The sequence below is a fragment of the Alexandromys fortis genome, unplaced genomic scaffold (assembly GCF_014885135.2).
Source record: "Alexandromys fortis isolate MF-2015 unplaced genomic scaffold, M_Fortis_MF-2015_v1.1 scaffold_138, whole genome shotgun sequence".
NCBI lineage: Eukaryota > Metazoa > Chordata > Mammalia > Rodentia > Cricetidae > Alexandromys > Alexandromys fortis.
Genome location: NW_026068034.1, coordinates 1432315 through 1447512, shown reverse-complemented (window position 1 = coordinate 1447512; position 15198 = coordinate 1432315). Strand labels below are relative to the sequence as shown.

The 15198-nt window shown below is 46.4% G+C and overlaps 2 protein-coding genes and 1 pseudogene across 7 annotated transcripts in view; 2 read left to right on the top strand and 1 right to left on the bottom strand.

Moving 5' to 3' along the window:
• Positions 1-4787: 4787 nt before the first annotated feature.
• Positions 4788-6202, top strand: LOC126515324 (putative N-acetyltransferase 8B; annotated as a pseudogene).
• The window catches only part of LOC126515323 (probable N-acetyltransferase CML1), a 108053-nt gene continuing 97647 nt past the window's right edge, over positions 4793-15198 (top strand). Inside the window, exon 1 of the mRNA XM_050164907.1 lies at positions 4793-4911. The gene's annotated coding sequence lies outside the window, so the exon portion shown is untranslated. The remainder of the gene's footprint in view (positions 4912-15198) is intronic.
• LOC126515330 (EKC/KEOPS complex subunit TPRKB) overlaps positions 8699-15198 on the bottom strand; it is a 51162-nt gene continuing 44662 nt past the window's right edge. For 3 of the 6 annotated variants that reach the window (XM_050164918.1, XM_050164920.1, XM_050164921.1), the window contains exons 2-4: positions 11654-11816; positions 9723-9845; positions 8699-9016 (exon numbers count right to left, since the gene is read on the bottom strand). In XM_050164918.1, coding sequence (XP_050020875.1) covers positions 8930-9016; positions 9723-9845; positions 11654-11794 — 351 coding nt within the window. In that variant the 5' untranslated portion in view covers positions 11795-11816 and the 3' untranslated portion in view covers positions 8699-8929. Of the gene's footprint in view, positions 9017-9722; positions 9846-11653; positions 11817-14718; positions 14927-14965; positions 15099-15198 lie in introns of those variants that run through there. The other 3 variants (XM_050164917.1, XM_050164922.1, XM_050164919.1) reach the window with 3 other exon arrangements.

Here is a 15198-nt window from a genome sequence, read left to right as displayed (position 1 = left end):
TGCTGGTCATTCAACATCATTGGGTTTATCCCTGTCACAGAATGAAGCAGTACTGTAGCAGCCTGGGGTGCCAGAACAGTCTAACTTCTGGTCCAGACTTCCTCAGTAACAGAAGGCCCTTTACTATATTGGCCCCACGGATCATATTGCCATATACACCAATTATAAAAACCCAGCGTGTGTTTTCTGGGTCTCCTTGGCTACAGTGGAAGTGGAGCAAATGTAGACAAGGTTTCTTCCACTTTGGGCAGCTTTGCTGAGTCTTGGGAGGGCAGCTCACCAATGGACTCCAGGCCTGTGGCACGTCTGCTTGTTTGTAAATATATGGGGATATTCTGTACTCTATTCTGTTCTCTAGACCTAGACAACTCAGTAGCCAGCGCAGTGAACTTGCTTTGCACAAGCTTTGCCTTGGGGTGTTTTCACTTTGTGAAGCCAGAGGACGGCTTCAGACAGCATTCCTCGAGAACCACTCATCCTTTGTTTCTCCCTGCCTCTCCCTCCACGTGTTGGGATTGAAGGTGTGGACACCCAGTCCAGTCTATCTCTTTTTGAGACACGTCTTGAAGTAATTTGGAATTTTATCAAGTGCTGGGTGGTGGTAGCGCAGGCCTTTCTTTAATCCCAGCACTCAGGAGAAAGAGGCAGGAGGATCTCTGTGAGTTTGAGGCCAGCCTGGTCTACAAGAGCTAGTTCCAGGACAGGCTCCAAAGCTACAGAGAAACCCTGTCTCAAAAAACAAGCAAAAAGAAAAAAAAAACACAACAACAACAAAAAACTTATCAGGTAAGCTAGGCCAGTTGGCCTGTGAGCTGGGTGATGCCACTGTTTCTGCCTCCCTTGAGCTGGGGTTACAACGCCACACAGAGCTTTTTTTTTTTTAAGTGTGGGATTTTTTTATTTTAAGTTGTATCTAGAGATACAACCCAGTTTTCCAACTTGCAAGGCAAGAACGTTCTCAGTTGGGTTATATCCCAGTGCTCACTTCATTTTTTTAAGGCAGTGTACTCTTGTAAAGTGCTTGTGTCGTTTTACATACAGAAAACTTTGTTTTTGAGACGGGATTCTCTGGCTATCTGGTTTCTCTGGATTTCTGACTGTCCTGGAACTTGCTCTGTAGACTAGGCTGGCCTCAAACTCACAGAGATCTGCCTGGCTCTGCCTCTTGAGTGCTGGGATTCTTAAACTGTCGTCTCAAGTGCTGCTCTCCCAGATACACGCAGGATTTCCTTTTCGACCTTCTCCAGTCACTGATTCAAGCTGGGCTTTTGATGTCCTTTCTTCATTATCCTAAATAGAAGAGTAACGGCAGCAGCCTAGCATTCCTCCGCTTCCACTTGTCTTCATTGCACACATCACTATACACCTTCCATGCTAAGAAAACTATAAAGATAAACTCCAAACAAGGGAAATGGAAAACAAGTTATGGCACGTTTAGTCTAGCTGGAAGGCTCAGGGATTACACATGACCTTCCTCAACTACTCTAGATAAAGAGATCATACTTCATGTTAAGTTTTGGAAGCAAAACACTGAGGGCTGTGGTGTCCAGGGATGCTCCCTGTGACTGCCGGAACAGCAGGGTCCCCATAGTGGGGTCTCTAGGAGTGGAAAGGTGTGCTCGCTTCATTAGGAATAATACTTTTCTTATCACAGGAAGGAAGTGGGGGACACCTCTCGAAAGCCACAACATAGACCTTTAGTTGACATCAATTTCCAGCCTCCACCCATGGCATGGATCCCTCCCACAGGAAGGTTCGGTCAAGACTGCTTCCCTTCGCATCCGCATGCTGCCCTCACATGGGCGAGGAGTCTGCAGATGCACACTCAAGATCATCACCCGCTTTACTTGGGTGGAGATCGGGCACTTCTGAAGTGGCGAGCTTTGTTTCCGAGGGGATGGTCTTCCTGAACGGACGGGAAACTGATAGTGAGTTGCGCCAGCGCGAAGGGCAGTTCCTTCTGCTCAGCCACATCGTTGTTGGCGTTCTGTGCTTCTTCCCTCAGCAGTTTGTCGCGATCCCTCCATGGTTCCTGGTGGAGAGTTTTGTGACATCAAGGCGGGAGAGGACTCAGGCAGGGTCTAGACGCTATCTGCGGGACCCTGTGCCATAAAGTTAGGGCTTTCGCTTCAGCGCTGATTCCTCCTCCTGTTGCTAATAATACCTTGCCGGGCGAGGTGTTTTGGGAGTTCTTATGTGCTTTGTTTTGTTTTGAACGGCTTCTTTTGGTTAGGGATTTTGGTCGGAGTCTCTGGGACTAAATTAGCAAGAGATATTGATAACGTTCGACGTGGTGAGAAGTGGGAGCTGTATCTAACTATTTTAAGGTTTTCTTAAATGGTTACACTATCTCGAGCATGCCAAGGGTTCTTCTCTCCATTGTTAAAAACAAAACAAAGCCAAGAAGTTGGGGGGAGAGGAGGATACAACACATTTTTTCAACCTGTTGGAAAGATTTTGTTTTCTAAGCCGGGCAGTGGTGGCGCACGCCTTTAATCCCAGCACTTGGGAGGCAGAGGCAGGCGGATCTCTGAGTTTGAGGCTAGTGCCAGGACAGGCTCCTAAACTACAGTGTTGAAAAACAGTACAATGACCAGATTGTAGATCACAAAGTACTTTAAGAGGACAGCAATAATCTCAGTAAACAACAGTAAGCTGCCAGGATACACCCTCTGTAACTGACACAATGTTGACCACAGCTTTCTGTGCCCTCTTATTTGACATTAGCAAGAAAAAAGAATGTGTATCAAGAAACTATTCTCCCAACCCTTTAAAAACAAACAAACTGCTTACACAATTCCAGAAAATCAGAAATGAAATTTAACTTTGTGGTATTTGTTCTTTTCAATGCTTTTTCTATATGTTGAGGCTTTTTAAAAACCTGTTAGTGCTGCATACCTCTAATCCCAAGCCCTTGTGGGGGAAGAGCAAGAGTCTGTGAATCACGATGAAACCTTCCAGAAACCCAAATAATTACAACAACAACAACAACAATAAGAGTTGACACTTTGGGTTCATCTTTCAGTGACCAAGAACTTTCTTTTTTGCTGAAAAAAAAAATCCTCTCTGTTTTGCAAAATAAAAACTCCACGGTTTAGTCGAGTCTCCCCTGCTTTGCTCTCAGATGATGTAACCTGTCCTTGCTCTTTCCATTGCTGTCAGCATCACAGCTGTTTTCTGGGGAGGGAAGGCAGTGCTGGGGAGGGAAGCCAGGGTTTTCTGTTGAGTCATACCCAGAGCCAAGAGTGAGCTCAGATGCTCTGCTGTAGGCTGTGAAGTGTCCTGTTTATCCCTAGCTGACTGGTGCTGACCCTGGTCATTTCTGTACTGAATGCCTTTAAGTGGTACAGATGTCCCTGTCTGGCCTGTGTCCTAATGGACTGGACAGGGCACACGAATCTTCCTCACACAGTGTTGGTGTCTCTTCAGTCTATACTGAACAAGGCTCCCTTGCAAACAATAACCCAACTAGGTCCACAGTCTCTTGGACAAACAAGACGTTTAAGCAATTAGGGAACAGAGTACTTCTTTCTCAATGTGCCTAACTCTCATCTATTGAGAGGTTTTGTCTTGGGACCTCAGACTGACTGATTTTCAAGACATCTTGTTGGCCTGGGGCTTCTGCAGCATGCCACCTGCACACCTGTTTAGCCAGCACCACCCATGTGTCCCCACTACTACACTTGTCACTTTGCTTCCCTGCTGACATGCATCCTCATGGCCTCACGTGCATCTGGAATGGGATATCTGCATTACTTGACTGTGTTCTGGGTCCTGTATAGCCAGGTCTCTGCTGGTGTTAGACACATGTGCCTTTAAGGACCCTCTTCCCAAGGGCTGTCTCAGGAGCTTCCCTGCCTCTATCCCCTCCCTGCTCAGGAGATGAACCTTTTCTGAAGTGATGGCTCTGCTCTGGCATCCTTCTGAGAAGCCTCACTGTGCTGACATCCCAGCATCTTCTCCACTGGACCTTGCCACAGTTCAGAGAGTGTCCCATTCTCCCCTGCCTATAGCAGAGATAGGCACAATGACTAGCATCCTGTTCCTTGTCCCCTAAATACTTCGTCCTAAAACTGTCTCAAAGTAAGACTCTGCCATAGATAGCCTCCTCTCTGCCTCGCAGAGAGCTTGCTTGTCACAGTAGGCCTGGAGAAAATGGGGCCAGTACAGCTCTCACTGGCCTTGAGGTCAAGGTTGGAGGCAGAGGCAGAAAACACCTTCCACTGGGACACACTGTAGAGACAGATGTCACTCTCAGTTGTGGGGAAGCAACACCTCGGCTCACGCATGTGGGAAGCATGATGTTTAAGCTCTGAGAAGGGCCCTGAACTCAGGCAGCTGTGCCCTGTCTAGTGCCCACCATCTGGATGGCACCATAGCTGGGGCTAAAAAGGACACTAGTGCTGACTGAGGCTGGTGGTGAGGAGCAGAGGCAGAAGGGCAGTGTGGGGACCCCTAGGATTTATTTTACAGGACCAGGCACAGCATAGACAAGGAAAAGTCCAGCTATAGGACCTGTTGCTGTGGCAGGACATGGGAGCCCAGTGTGTGTGTGTGTCCCAACACCAGGCTGCTCTGAGCAGTTATGTGCAGGGCCAGAGATAGCTGCAGTCTGGAGTGAACAGTGCAGGTGACAGGCCTTCCATGGGGGTGAAAATTGTTGAGTATCCACTTTCTACTGTGCTCTACAAATTATTAACCCAGAGTTCACAAGGTGAATGGGGGTGGCCTCCCTCCTGTCACTGGAGAACTCTGTGACTCTGGGCTTTATGATTAACAAATATTCAGGAGCCAACCAGTGAGGTGCCAACTCAGGTCTGCTCACCAGTTGTTAGGCAGACCCAGGCTATCTGTACTGCATGCGACCAGAGGCTGATGCCCTTCCAGACACTCTTGGTTGTGCAGTAGCAGGTAAGACTGGCAGCTCTGTGGGGAGGGTCTCAGCGTGGGACTGCAGCCCTAGAACTGCCTGAGGGCCCAAGGATAAGGGTTTGCAGCAGTGGGTGGTTTTGTTTGTTGATATTTGCCAGCTCTGTAATCTAAAGTTGTACAATCCTTGGGAAGGAGATCTGCAGGAAAACACCTGGAAACACAATGCCTGTAATGCACAGTCTGCAGACAGTGACCTAATGGGTGCATGGGGTCCTTCTGCAGCACTGGGCTTGTTTATGTACCCAGAGCTGCAGAAGGCTTCTAGTAGGGTGAGAAGGATGGAGTCAGGTGTTGCTGGATAGACCTTCTCCCAGTGTTTGTGTCTGTTTCCTGTCTGGTGACAGCAGAAAGATACACCCTTGAAGAGAGGCTAAATGTGTCTTGGGAGGTTGGGAGGCAGAAGGTCAGGGGACTTACATGGTTTCTCTCCTCTTCAGGACTCAGGGAAAGTGCCAGGCAGGTATACCTGTCTCTCCCGGATGCCAAGATTTGAGACCCAGAAATCTCCCATGGCTTCTTATCACATCCGCCAGTACCAGAACAGAGACTATAAACGTGTCCTGGATTTGTTCATAAGTGGTATGGAGGAGTACATCCCTGCCACCTTCCGCCACCTGCTGACTCTGCCCCGGACCCACCTGCTATTACTTGGGGTGCCGCTTGCTGTGGTCCTGGTGTCTGGCTCCTGGCTGCTAGCTGCTATGAGCATCTTGTTTGTGCTCCTTCTGCTGAAGCTCCTTGCCAGACATCCCTGGAAGGAGTATGTGGCCAAGTGTTTGCACACAGACATGATTGACATCACCAAGTCCTACATGAATGCCTGTGGCTCTTTCTGGGTTGCTGAGTCTGTTGGATAGGTGGTGGGCATCGTGGGCTGTCTGCCAGTCAAGGATCCCCCATTAGGGAGGAAGCAGATGGAGCTCTTTCACCTATCTGTGTCGTCACAGCACCGTGGACAGGGGATTGCGAAAGCACTGGTTAGAACTGTCCTCCAGTTTGCACGGGGCCATGGTTACAGTGATGTTGTTCTTGGGACCAGTGTCTTGCAGCGAAGCGCTATGGCCCTCTACCTGAGTATGGGCTTCAGGAGAACAGATCGGTACTTCTTGAGTATGTACTGGAGGTTAGTAGATAACCCTACATTTCAATTAAAGTATTCCCTCCCTTCTGCCTAGTAAGTGGGACTGAGACCTTAGCTCCTGTGCAGCAAACAGGCCCTGCTTCATGTTCCAGGAACCAGTGAACCCTGTCATGTCAGTGTAATGAACAATAAAATGTCCTTGATGGTGCACACCAGATTCTAATGCATGTGATTGCTGTATTGGGGGTTTTGAGGGTTCTAACACACTCTTGGTTTCTACGGTGCCTGTGTTTCATACACCTAGCTCCATATTAATGATGCATTATGGACAATGTAAAATACTAATGCTTGTATTTCACTTTTGAGTTTGTGGACCAGAAGTTTCCATGGGTTTGGAAGGGGCTGCTCACCTAGCCTCCGCACACATGTGGGGGCATCTAAGGTGGCTGAAAGTGCCAGACATCTGTGTGCTGTCCTGTCCCAGAAGGTCAGCTGGGCAAGGTCAGGGTCTTGGCAGAGCAGGCATGCTAAGGCGAGGCAGAAACAAATGAAGGATTTCCAAGCACTGCAGGTGTCAGCTGAGGACATGCTAGACTCGGGGACAAATGGAGTCTGTGCTTATAAGATTTGCAGGGTCCCAGACCAGAAGCTAGGCATGGAACTGAGAGAAGACACAACAGATATTTTGTCATGGCAGGGTGAGAAGTTGGCTAGGACAGCTGAGGACTGCTTCTATGGGGGAAGACCGGGATGTAACTGACACCTCATGGTGGCCAGGCTTGTAGAGCTGTTGTGGGCAGTCTCACGGGGCAGCACCACTTTAGGGAGGCCAAGCATACAGCCCTGCACTTCCAAGCGGATATGGGGATGGAAGCACCCTACATCTGCGCACTCCTGGTATCTAGGCTGGACCCAGTCAGAGTTCAAAGGGCCAGGGATTCCAGAGACTCAGATGCCTGCTTGTGCCATCTTACCACCCTGATACAGGCTGAGCTAGGATGTGGCTGAGCTTATACATGCAAGGCTGTGGCTCTTTCATCTAGTTCATCTGTAACACTGCGGTGTTAGAGATGCGGGTGGGGTATCTTGCCATGTCTCCCAGCCTAGGCTAGAGACTGCTGATCACAGAGCTCCCAGCACTCGTGAGCCAGTAAATTGTGTCACTGGGCAATACTGAGGCTGCTTTTTCATCCTGGCATTACTACCAATAACAGCTAAACTCCAGAAGAGTCAGCCAAATCAAGCCTGCCCTGGTCTGCTGGCAAATCTCGTCATGGACCAATTTCAACTACACAGAGACCCCTGGCTATGTTACTCCAAACACTGGTGACTTGATTACTGGGGTTTTATGCCTCACTCTTTCTTGCTACATGGCTCTCCTTGACTCTGTCTTGATGGTCACCACAGTAGGAATTCTGTCCATCTTCACCCTGGACAGCCTCCTTGGGCTTCTGGGAGATCTTCTATATTACCCAATGACCACCAGTATCCACAAGAGGGGTCTGCACGCCCCTGAGCTAAAGTTCCAGTGTACAATCGATGTGGTCCCTTGTGAGCGCCCTTGAGGCAGGATGCTGAGACCATGCAGCATCTCTCTATCATAGCTGGAAGAGAATCAAGACTTCTTTCCTTTGGTACAATCCTGGGCCAGTTTCAATTGCTCTGCATCACCTTCTGCCCCCTGCATAGTCAGGTGCACTGAGAAGGGGATTCTGGGTATGGGGTACCTAGAGAACAACCCAGAACTGAACTGTGAGAGGCCACTATGGCTTTGAAGTTCAAGAGGGGAACAAAAGGTGGAACTGACCGCATGTGGGAAGAACATGGAGTCACCGTTTTTGAAGCTGTTTGAATGAAATGAGGTGAATAGTATCTGCCACTTCCATGTATTTGATTTTAAGTTACTATGCCATTCCCAGAGCTCCGTTCAGTTATGTAACAACCTAAAAGCCCAGGCCAGAAGGCCTCCAGCAGACAGTCTCCTAGACCCCTGCTGGGGTTTTTCTTCGGATCCCAGTGCCATGGAGATAAGAGCCAGTGAGCTTTGGACTGGCTGTCACTGTGGCCTAACCAACCCCCAGTCCATAGACCACGCCTCCACTCCAGCACCACACACTACCTGATCAAATCAGGTTTACTGGACAGAGGCCTGTACTCAGTGCCAGCTGTCAAACTACAAGGGTGGTGTTGAGTAAGTGCAGCAGAAGCCAGACAGCCTTTGAGGAGGAAAGAACACAAGGCTGTGCTAACCTTTGACCAAGCCTAAGTGAAAGAAAAAGGAAACCATCAAATATTGTTAAATACTAGTTACATGATTCTGAGACTTAGTTAATATTGCTATACTGTTTTACTTGTAGTGCACTAAGACAAAAACACCTAAGATTGTTATGAGAAGGGGTTTATTTATTTGAGATAGAATTTGACATGGTACTATAGGCTGTTCTGGAACTTGTGGCATATCTCCGTCTGACCACAAACTTGTGGCTTTCTCCTGACTCAGCCTCCTGAGTTCCTGGGATGGAGGATGGAGTCCCACACCAGGTTTAGAGGTAGAGAAATTCTTACACATAAAATACCAAGGATCCAGAAGCTGAGAGGAGCCACGTGGACAAACCAGCAGTCCAAGGGGAGATGCAAACTGATGGATGACTCACTGAGCAAGAACCATGGACACTGTAGCCGTAATTAGGTGCTTACACTTTTTATTTCAATTGTATAAAAATAAATACATTCAAGTACAAACAGAAGACTAGAAGACAATGCCAAATACCACAACAGGAATTATCTCTAAGACGTGAAAAAAGGGGCTGATGTGGTTTCTTTTTCCCCTTTCAGTGATGAATATGTTAATTTCATAACCAGGAAAGAACAGCTAGTGGTTAACTCTGAGACCGTATCTTAGTATTTTGGGGCATCTTACAAAACATCCTTTGTTGACATCCTACAAATGATAGCATCCAATAACGTCCCAATGCTCTCTTCTTGTGGTGACAGTTTGTATGCCTGTAAAGTGAATGACAATCTGTGAGTGCTGGCATGTCCAGTCACTGTTATTACACACATTTATATGTGGCATTATCACTTTATTATGGCATTAATGATTTGAAATTACATATATGTTTAAAATGTTCAAAATAGGTGGTAATTAGTCACTCATATCAAATATCCTTTTTAAAAGTTGTAGTTATTAATATAAAAAGCAAATCTCCTGAACACACAAATCAGACATGCCTTCACTCACATGTGTGGGGGTGGGGATCATCCCTATGAGGATTTCAAACCATGGCTTTTTCTATACCCTGGGTGTGTGAGTGAGCAGGTGTCCACGTCCACTGCTCTACCAGGTTACAGCAGCTTCTGGTACTGACTATAAACACACATTCCATCTCTCGTTTAGAGGGAGAGTGACACAAAATGCATCTACACCTCACACTTTTATCACGTGGGCTCTGCCAGTTTCTTAGGCAAAAATGCTCCAGGGGTCTACTTAAGACAACGTGGGCAGGGCAGAAATACCAAGCTCATGTAGTTTAAACTTTGGTGAACAGGTAACTGACTCCACACTGGCTGCCGCAGTAAGTGGCAGGCAGCCTCCACCTCTCTACATAACTACCCTGGCTCAGTGCTAACATCTGTCTTGTAGGACTCTGACCCCGGAGCTACACTGCTACCATGACGAGAAAACAGAAATAAAGAGTCACCACTTTACGTTGTTATTAGGGGAGAGGTTGAAGATAATTTCAGTGGACAGAGTTCTTGTCTTCATTTTTCCCAGCTTGTGGAGATGAACAGCTTTGTTTGCTGCCACCAGTATCTGAAATGGATCGACAATCTACCAGAGAGAAAACAAGGATTAGCACAGAGAATCCGCAGCTTCCTGCACCATGTGTCCTGTCTGAGGAAACTCTAGTCCAGCCATTCAGTGATCACCATTCTTATGGTCTGTATTTAAAAAAGCTGTTGTAACACACACAAACACACAGACACACAGAGAAAGCTTGTGTGTAGCAGGAGCCCCAGCCAATCACCTTATTTGAAGGGCGGGTACCCTTTAGGCGAATGTTTACCTATAAATCTGGCGGGTGTGCTTCCCACCTTCCCTTTTTTATCTCCTGCTCGTCACTGGAACCCTGGTTTTGTAAGCTCTCCCCTTCTTCCCCTTAATAAAGCTGATATTAAAGCTAGCCTGGTTATTCCTATTTGCCGGTCGTTTACGCCCCTTCACTTGTGTAAAATACAAAACTTCAAAGCTGAAAGATTATTGAAGCCTAATACAGAACAGGCCCAATCCTAAACTTCACAGTATTCAATGAAATCAGTGTACTTGTGTAACAGATGAGGTCACCAAGGCAAAGATGCCTGGGGGTGGGTGCAGAGTCGTGGCTGGGTGAGGTGTTCAATCCCAGGCCTGTTGTTACCATGTGGGAATCAGGCAGTTGGTACCTGTCTTACATAGCAGAGGAAAACAATGCAGTTATCTCTGTGAAGGAAACTGACGATCATGTTAGGGTATGCACCACGGACACAACAGTGTACATCTTTACGTGCCAAACAAGGATGGCTGTGTCTTTCTCAGTCACAGTAGGAAGCTCCGGTCTTAATGTGTGCTTTTAACCACTCTGCCATTGTGCTGGTTGGAATGAGAATGGTTCCCGTAGGCTTCTATACTTGAATATTTGGTTCTCATTGGTGGATTGTTCAGGATGGACTGGGGGTGCACTGGCTAGTTTTATGTCAACCTGACACAAGCTGGAGTCACTGGAGAGGAGGGGGCCTCAATTGAGAAAATGTCTCAGTAAGATCAGGCTATTGGCAGATGTTTTCATAACTAGTTGTTGATGTCCAGCTCACGGTGGGTGGTAGCACCCCAGGGCAGGTGCTCCTGGGTTACATAAGAAAGCAGGCTGAGAAAGTCATGGGAAACCAGTGGTAAGCAGCACCCCTCCAAGGCCTCTGTGTCAGCTCCTGCCTCCAGGATCCAGCCCTTTGAGTTCCTGTCTGAAGTCCTTTGACAATGAACAGTAATGGAAATGTAAGTCAAATAAACCCTCTCCTCCCCATGCTGCTTTGGTCATGGTGTTTTATTGCAGCAGGTGTAACCTAACTAGGAAGAAGCTGGTAGCAGGATGGTGGAGTTTGCTGCCACAGACCTGACCGTGTTGTTGTGGGGAGGATTGGACAAAGACTTTCTAACTGTGGCCTAGAAAATCCACCAAGAGGTAAAAGCTCATTGCGCTGTTCTGTGGGATCTTAGGAGAGAAGTTGAGAGCAATACAGATGATGGAGGCCCGGCTTGTGAAGTTTCAGAGGAAGCAAAGGCTCTACAGGACCTTCTGCATGGAAACTCTGTGGTATCTGGAAGCTGGGACTGAGGAGTCAGCCGTGATTAAGAGATCAGCACTACTAAAGAAACCTCTGAGGCACTGGGACGATGGATGCTGGTTGGCTGGAAAGGAGAAATTCGCAGTGATTAAGAAGAGACCAGTATTACTGAGCCCTTCAGACTCTATGTTTTAAACTTAAAACACCAAGTGTGACTAGAGCCAATATTTTCTACCTCAATATAAGAGAAATTTAAGGTAAAATTACATATTCTTAAATGCCTGGCATGGTTAATTCATTCTCATATTTTGTACTTACCACATGAGGGTTTATCAATGAGCCACTGAGAGATCCTTCCATGGCCTTTTTTCTCAAGTCCCCTGCATTTTTTACATCTTTAAATAACAGAAGGGTCACTCTGCATTCAGGAAACAGGTCCAACTGCTGAGATAACTGCATTTCCTAGACAACGAGGACGCTACTGGACAAAAGGAAAAGACCACAGCAGGTTGTTACATGTCGAAGATAGCATCCATCCTCCACACTGGTTTCCTCTCTGCGTCTCTCTCCTGACAGTCTCGCCGTCCTAGACTTGCTCTGTACCTCCATCTCCTGCCCCCATTCCCCAGAATCTAGAAATGCTTGTGAAAATACACTCATCTGTAACCAACTTAACAAAATCCTTGCACTCTACTTTGCTGATTCTGTCCCAGCTTCATTTCTGCTGCCGTCATGAAACATTCTGACCAGAAGCGGCTGAGGTAGGAAAGGATTTATTGGGCTTACACGTCCAGGAACCCAAAGGCAGACACCAGAGGAACACTGCTGCTGACTCAGTCACCAGCTGCTGCTTAATTTGCTCTTTTAATGCGGTCCAGGACCTCGTGCCCGGGGATTGTGCTGCCCTCAGTGGGCTAGGCCCTTCTACATCACAAGAGTCAAGGCAGTCCACCATGACAGGTCATCAGACCAGTGTGAGCTGCACAATCCCTCAGCTGAGACTTCCTTCTCAGGAGACTCTGAAGGCTATTGTCAAGCTGGCGGTTAGAGTAACAAGATAATCTTATAAACTACACAACTGTTAACATAAAAAAATGTCCAGTGAGGTCCAGTACAGTCAGAGCTGCACAGTGAGATCCTGTCACACAAAAAAAAAAAAAAAAGCAAAACTACAATGAGCATCTAGAATAAAACCCAAAAATATAAATACTACTACCTTTGAAAAGCCTGAATTTTTGGCTATAGAGATGAGTTAGCCAACATATCTAAGCCCACAACTAAAACAACAAAACCTAAAATGTTACTTCTGTGTTATACTAAACGGTGGACTTCCTGAAGGAGCTTTCTGGTGCTGAGCACAGAACAGCTAGTTAACAGTACTTGACAGTTTCTAGTATTTGCTAACAGAAACCACTTCTAAAAGTTACCCTGTCACTTTCTGAAAAGCAAACAACCATATATATTGAATGCAAAACTTCTTAAACTAAACACAATTTTGCACTATTACACGTGCTGATTAAGTGGGTCATAGTTAACTTTGGCACCCGATTCCTAATACCATGTCCCTAGTTACTTTGGGGGCAGTCCTGGAATGTCCTCCTCAACATCCCAGTTTGTTCCAGTTTCTGACTCCTTCCTCCCTGCAAACAAAATGGCACCAGCCCTTCCTCCTGAATGTTTTCCTTGTTTACACCCATCCTATTTTATCCCATTAGATGTGTAGGAAGTTACATTTTCATCTGAAAAAATATTAAAGTCACACTCAACTACAAAGCTTCATGCAGTTCCAGGCTGGCTTGAGATTCAGGAGATCCGGCTTCAGAAAACAAAATAACAATACAGGGCCAGAGAGTTGGCAGCTACTCTTGAAGAGGACCAGGGGTTGATTTTCAACACTCACGTGATGGTCACAACCATCTGTATCTCCAGTCCTAACCAATGTCCTCTTCTGACCACCATTGGTTCCAGACACACAGTACACATAAATATATGCAGGCAAAACATCCATACAAATAAAATATTAAAATTAAAAACAGAAAACTTAAACATAATAGAAAGTTATTTCTGTTTTTCTAGAATTATGTCTGAGGGTTTCTGTTATAAAAAAAAAAAAAGCAGAGTTTTGTGAATAATGTCCTGAGAGTTTTTTCCATGTTGGCATCAAATTAAGGAAGGATATGGTACGATATGATCAGTATGATCTGTCATGCAAAAACATGAACAGAAAAACTGCAGGAAACAACAAAACATAGACATCTTGAGTACTGAAATTATTAGGTGATTTTTATTGTGCTCTTAAAATATTACGTTGTACATGTTATGAACTTTCTACAGTCATCAAACAAAACCTAAGTACGTATAATCAGGGGAAAAATGATGTTCCCTGTTTAAATATCCATTTCACAAAACCGTTTATCTTGAGTGTTTGCCTGCACATATGTCTGTATATTGGATTCTTGCCTGGTACCTGTGGCAGCCAGAGGAAAGGATTCAATGCAACTAGAGTAACAGACTTTTGTGAACTGCATGTGGGCATTGGGAATCAAACCCTGGCCTGACTTTTCACAGTAAGGGAGAAGAAGTCTTAGAAAGCCTCAGAATAGTCTATTCTGGTTTAGTATAAGAGTCACTTCAAGGGGATGGAGAGATGCCTCAGTAGTTAAGAACATTGCCTGCTCTTCCAAAGGTCCTGAGTTCAATTCCCAACAACCACATGGTGGCTCACAACCATCTGTAATGTGGTCTGGTGCCCTCTTCTAGCCTGCAGGCATACACGCTGACAAAATATTATATACATAATAAATAAATAATCTTTTAAAAATAAAGAGTCACTTTGGCCAGAAACATGGAATCATCATTAAATATTGATCTGGTTGGATGCCTGTAAAATTCATATTGAAATCAGCTCCCACTGTGAGAGGTTTAAAAGTGGGGCCACATGGAGACTTCAGAAGATGTCAAAAATCATTAATCCACTCATGATTATAAAGTTAATGATTTATCTCCAGAGCTATTAGAACTTTGAACTCAAAAATTCTTTAACCAGTAATATTATTATCAAAATAATGGTTTATATCTCCAGAGCGATTCTATTTTATATGCAAGTTTTCCTAGCCTTCTAACCTGCTCCCTGACTAGGAGGCAGACAGATCTCTGAGTTCCAAACCAGCTTGGTCTACAGACTTAAGTTCCAGAACTGTCTTGGTTACACAGAGAGACCCTGCCCCCAAAAACAAAACGAACAACAAAACACCTCACCCCATGAGGTATTAGCAAAATTGTAGTATTAGCAACAGAACGTAGTTCAATGCAAATGCCTCAAACTGTTACACAAGGTCGAGTGCCCTGTCCTGACTCTACCTCCAAACAGAATTCTGACTCACCCCATCAACAGCAGCCCAAGAGCGTTCTCATCAAGGGGCCTGCGCACCAGTAATGAAATCCTAGCCTATCAGAATGGTCACGGGGTCCTTCAGGAGTTATCAAAGCTGAAGCAAAAGCCCTAACTTTATGGCACGAGTTTCCACAGGTAGCTTCTGGACCTTGCTTGACTCCTTCCCCTCCCGATGTCCTGCCACTCTTTTCAGAGGCCAGATTTCCCAACGGGGTGTCCCTGTCCCCGGGTCTTACTTCCTCGGTCCCTCCCGCCAAGGTCCCTGTCCAGGGCACCACCGGGCAGTTCTACCACGAGCCTCCCTCCCACTCCAGTGCTGGGGCCTCCTCGGGGCTTCGCGGTCCGCACGGGCACCTCCTGCATCAGCCTCGGACACCGCCGGTAGGGGGCGCCCAGGAGCGAGGAACCCAGCGGCCTTCCCGCACGACCGACGATTCTGAAGTTAATTGCTCTCCACCCGAGGCCTGGG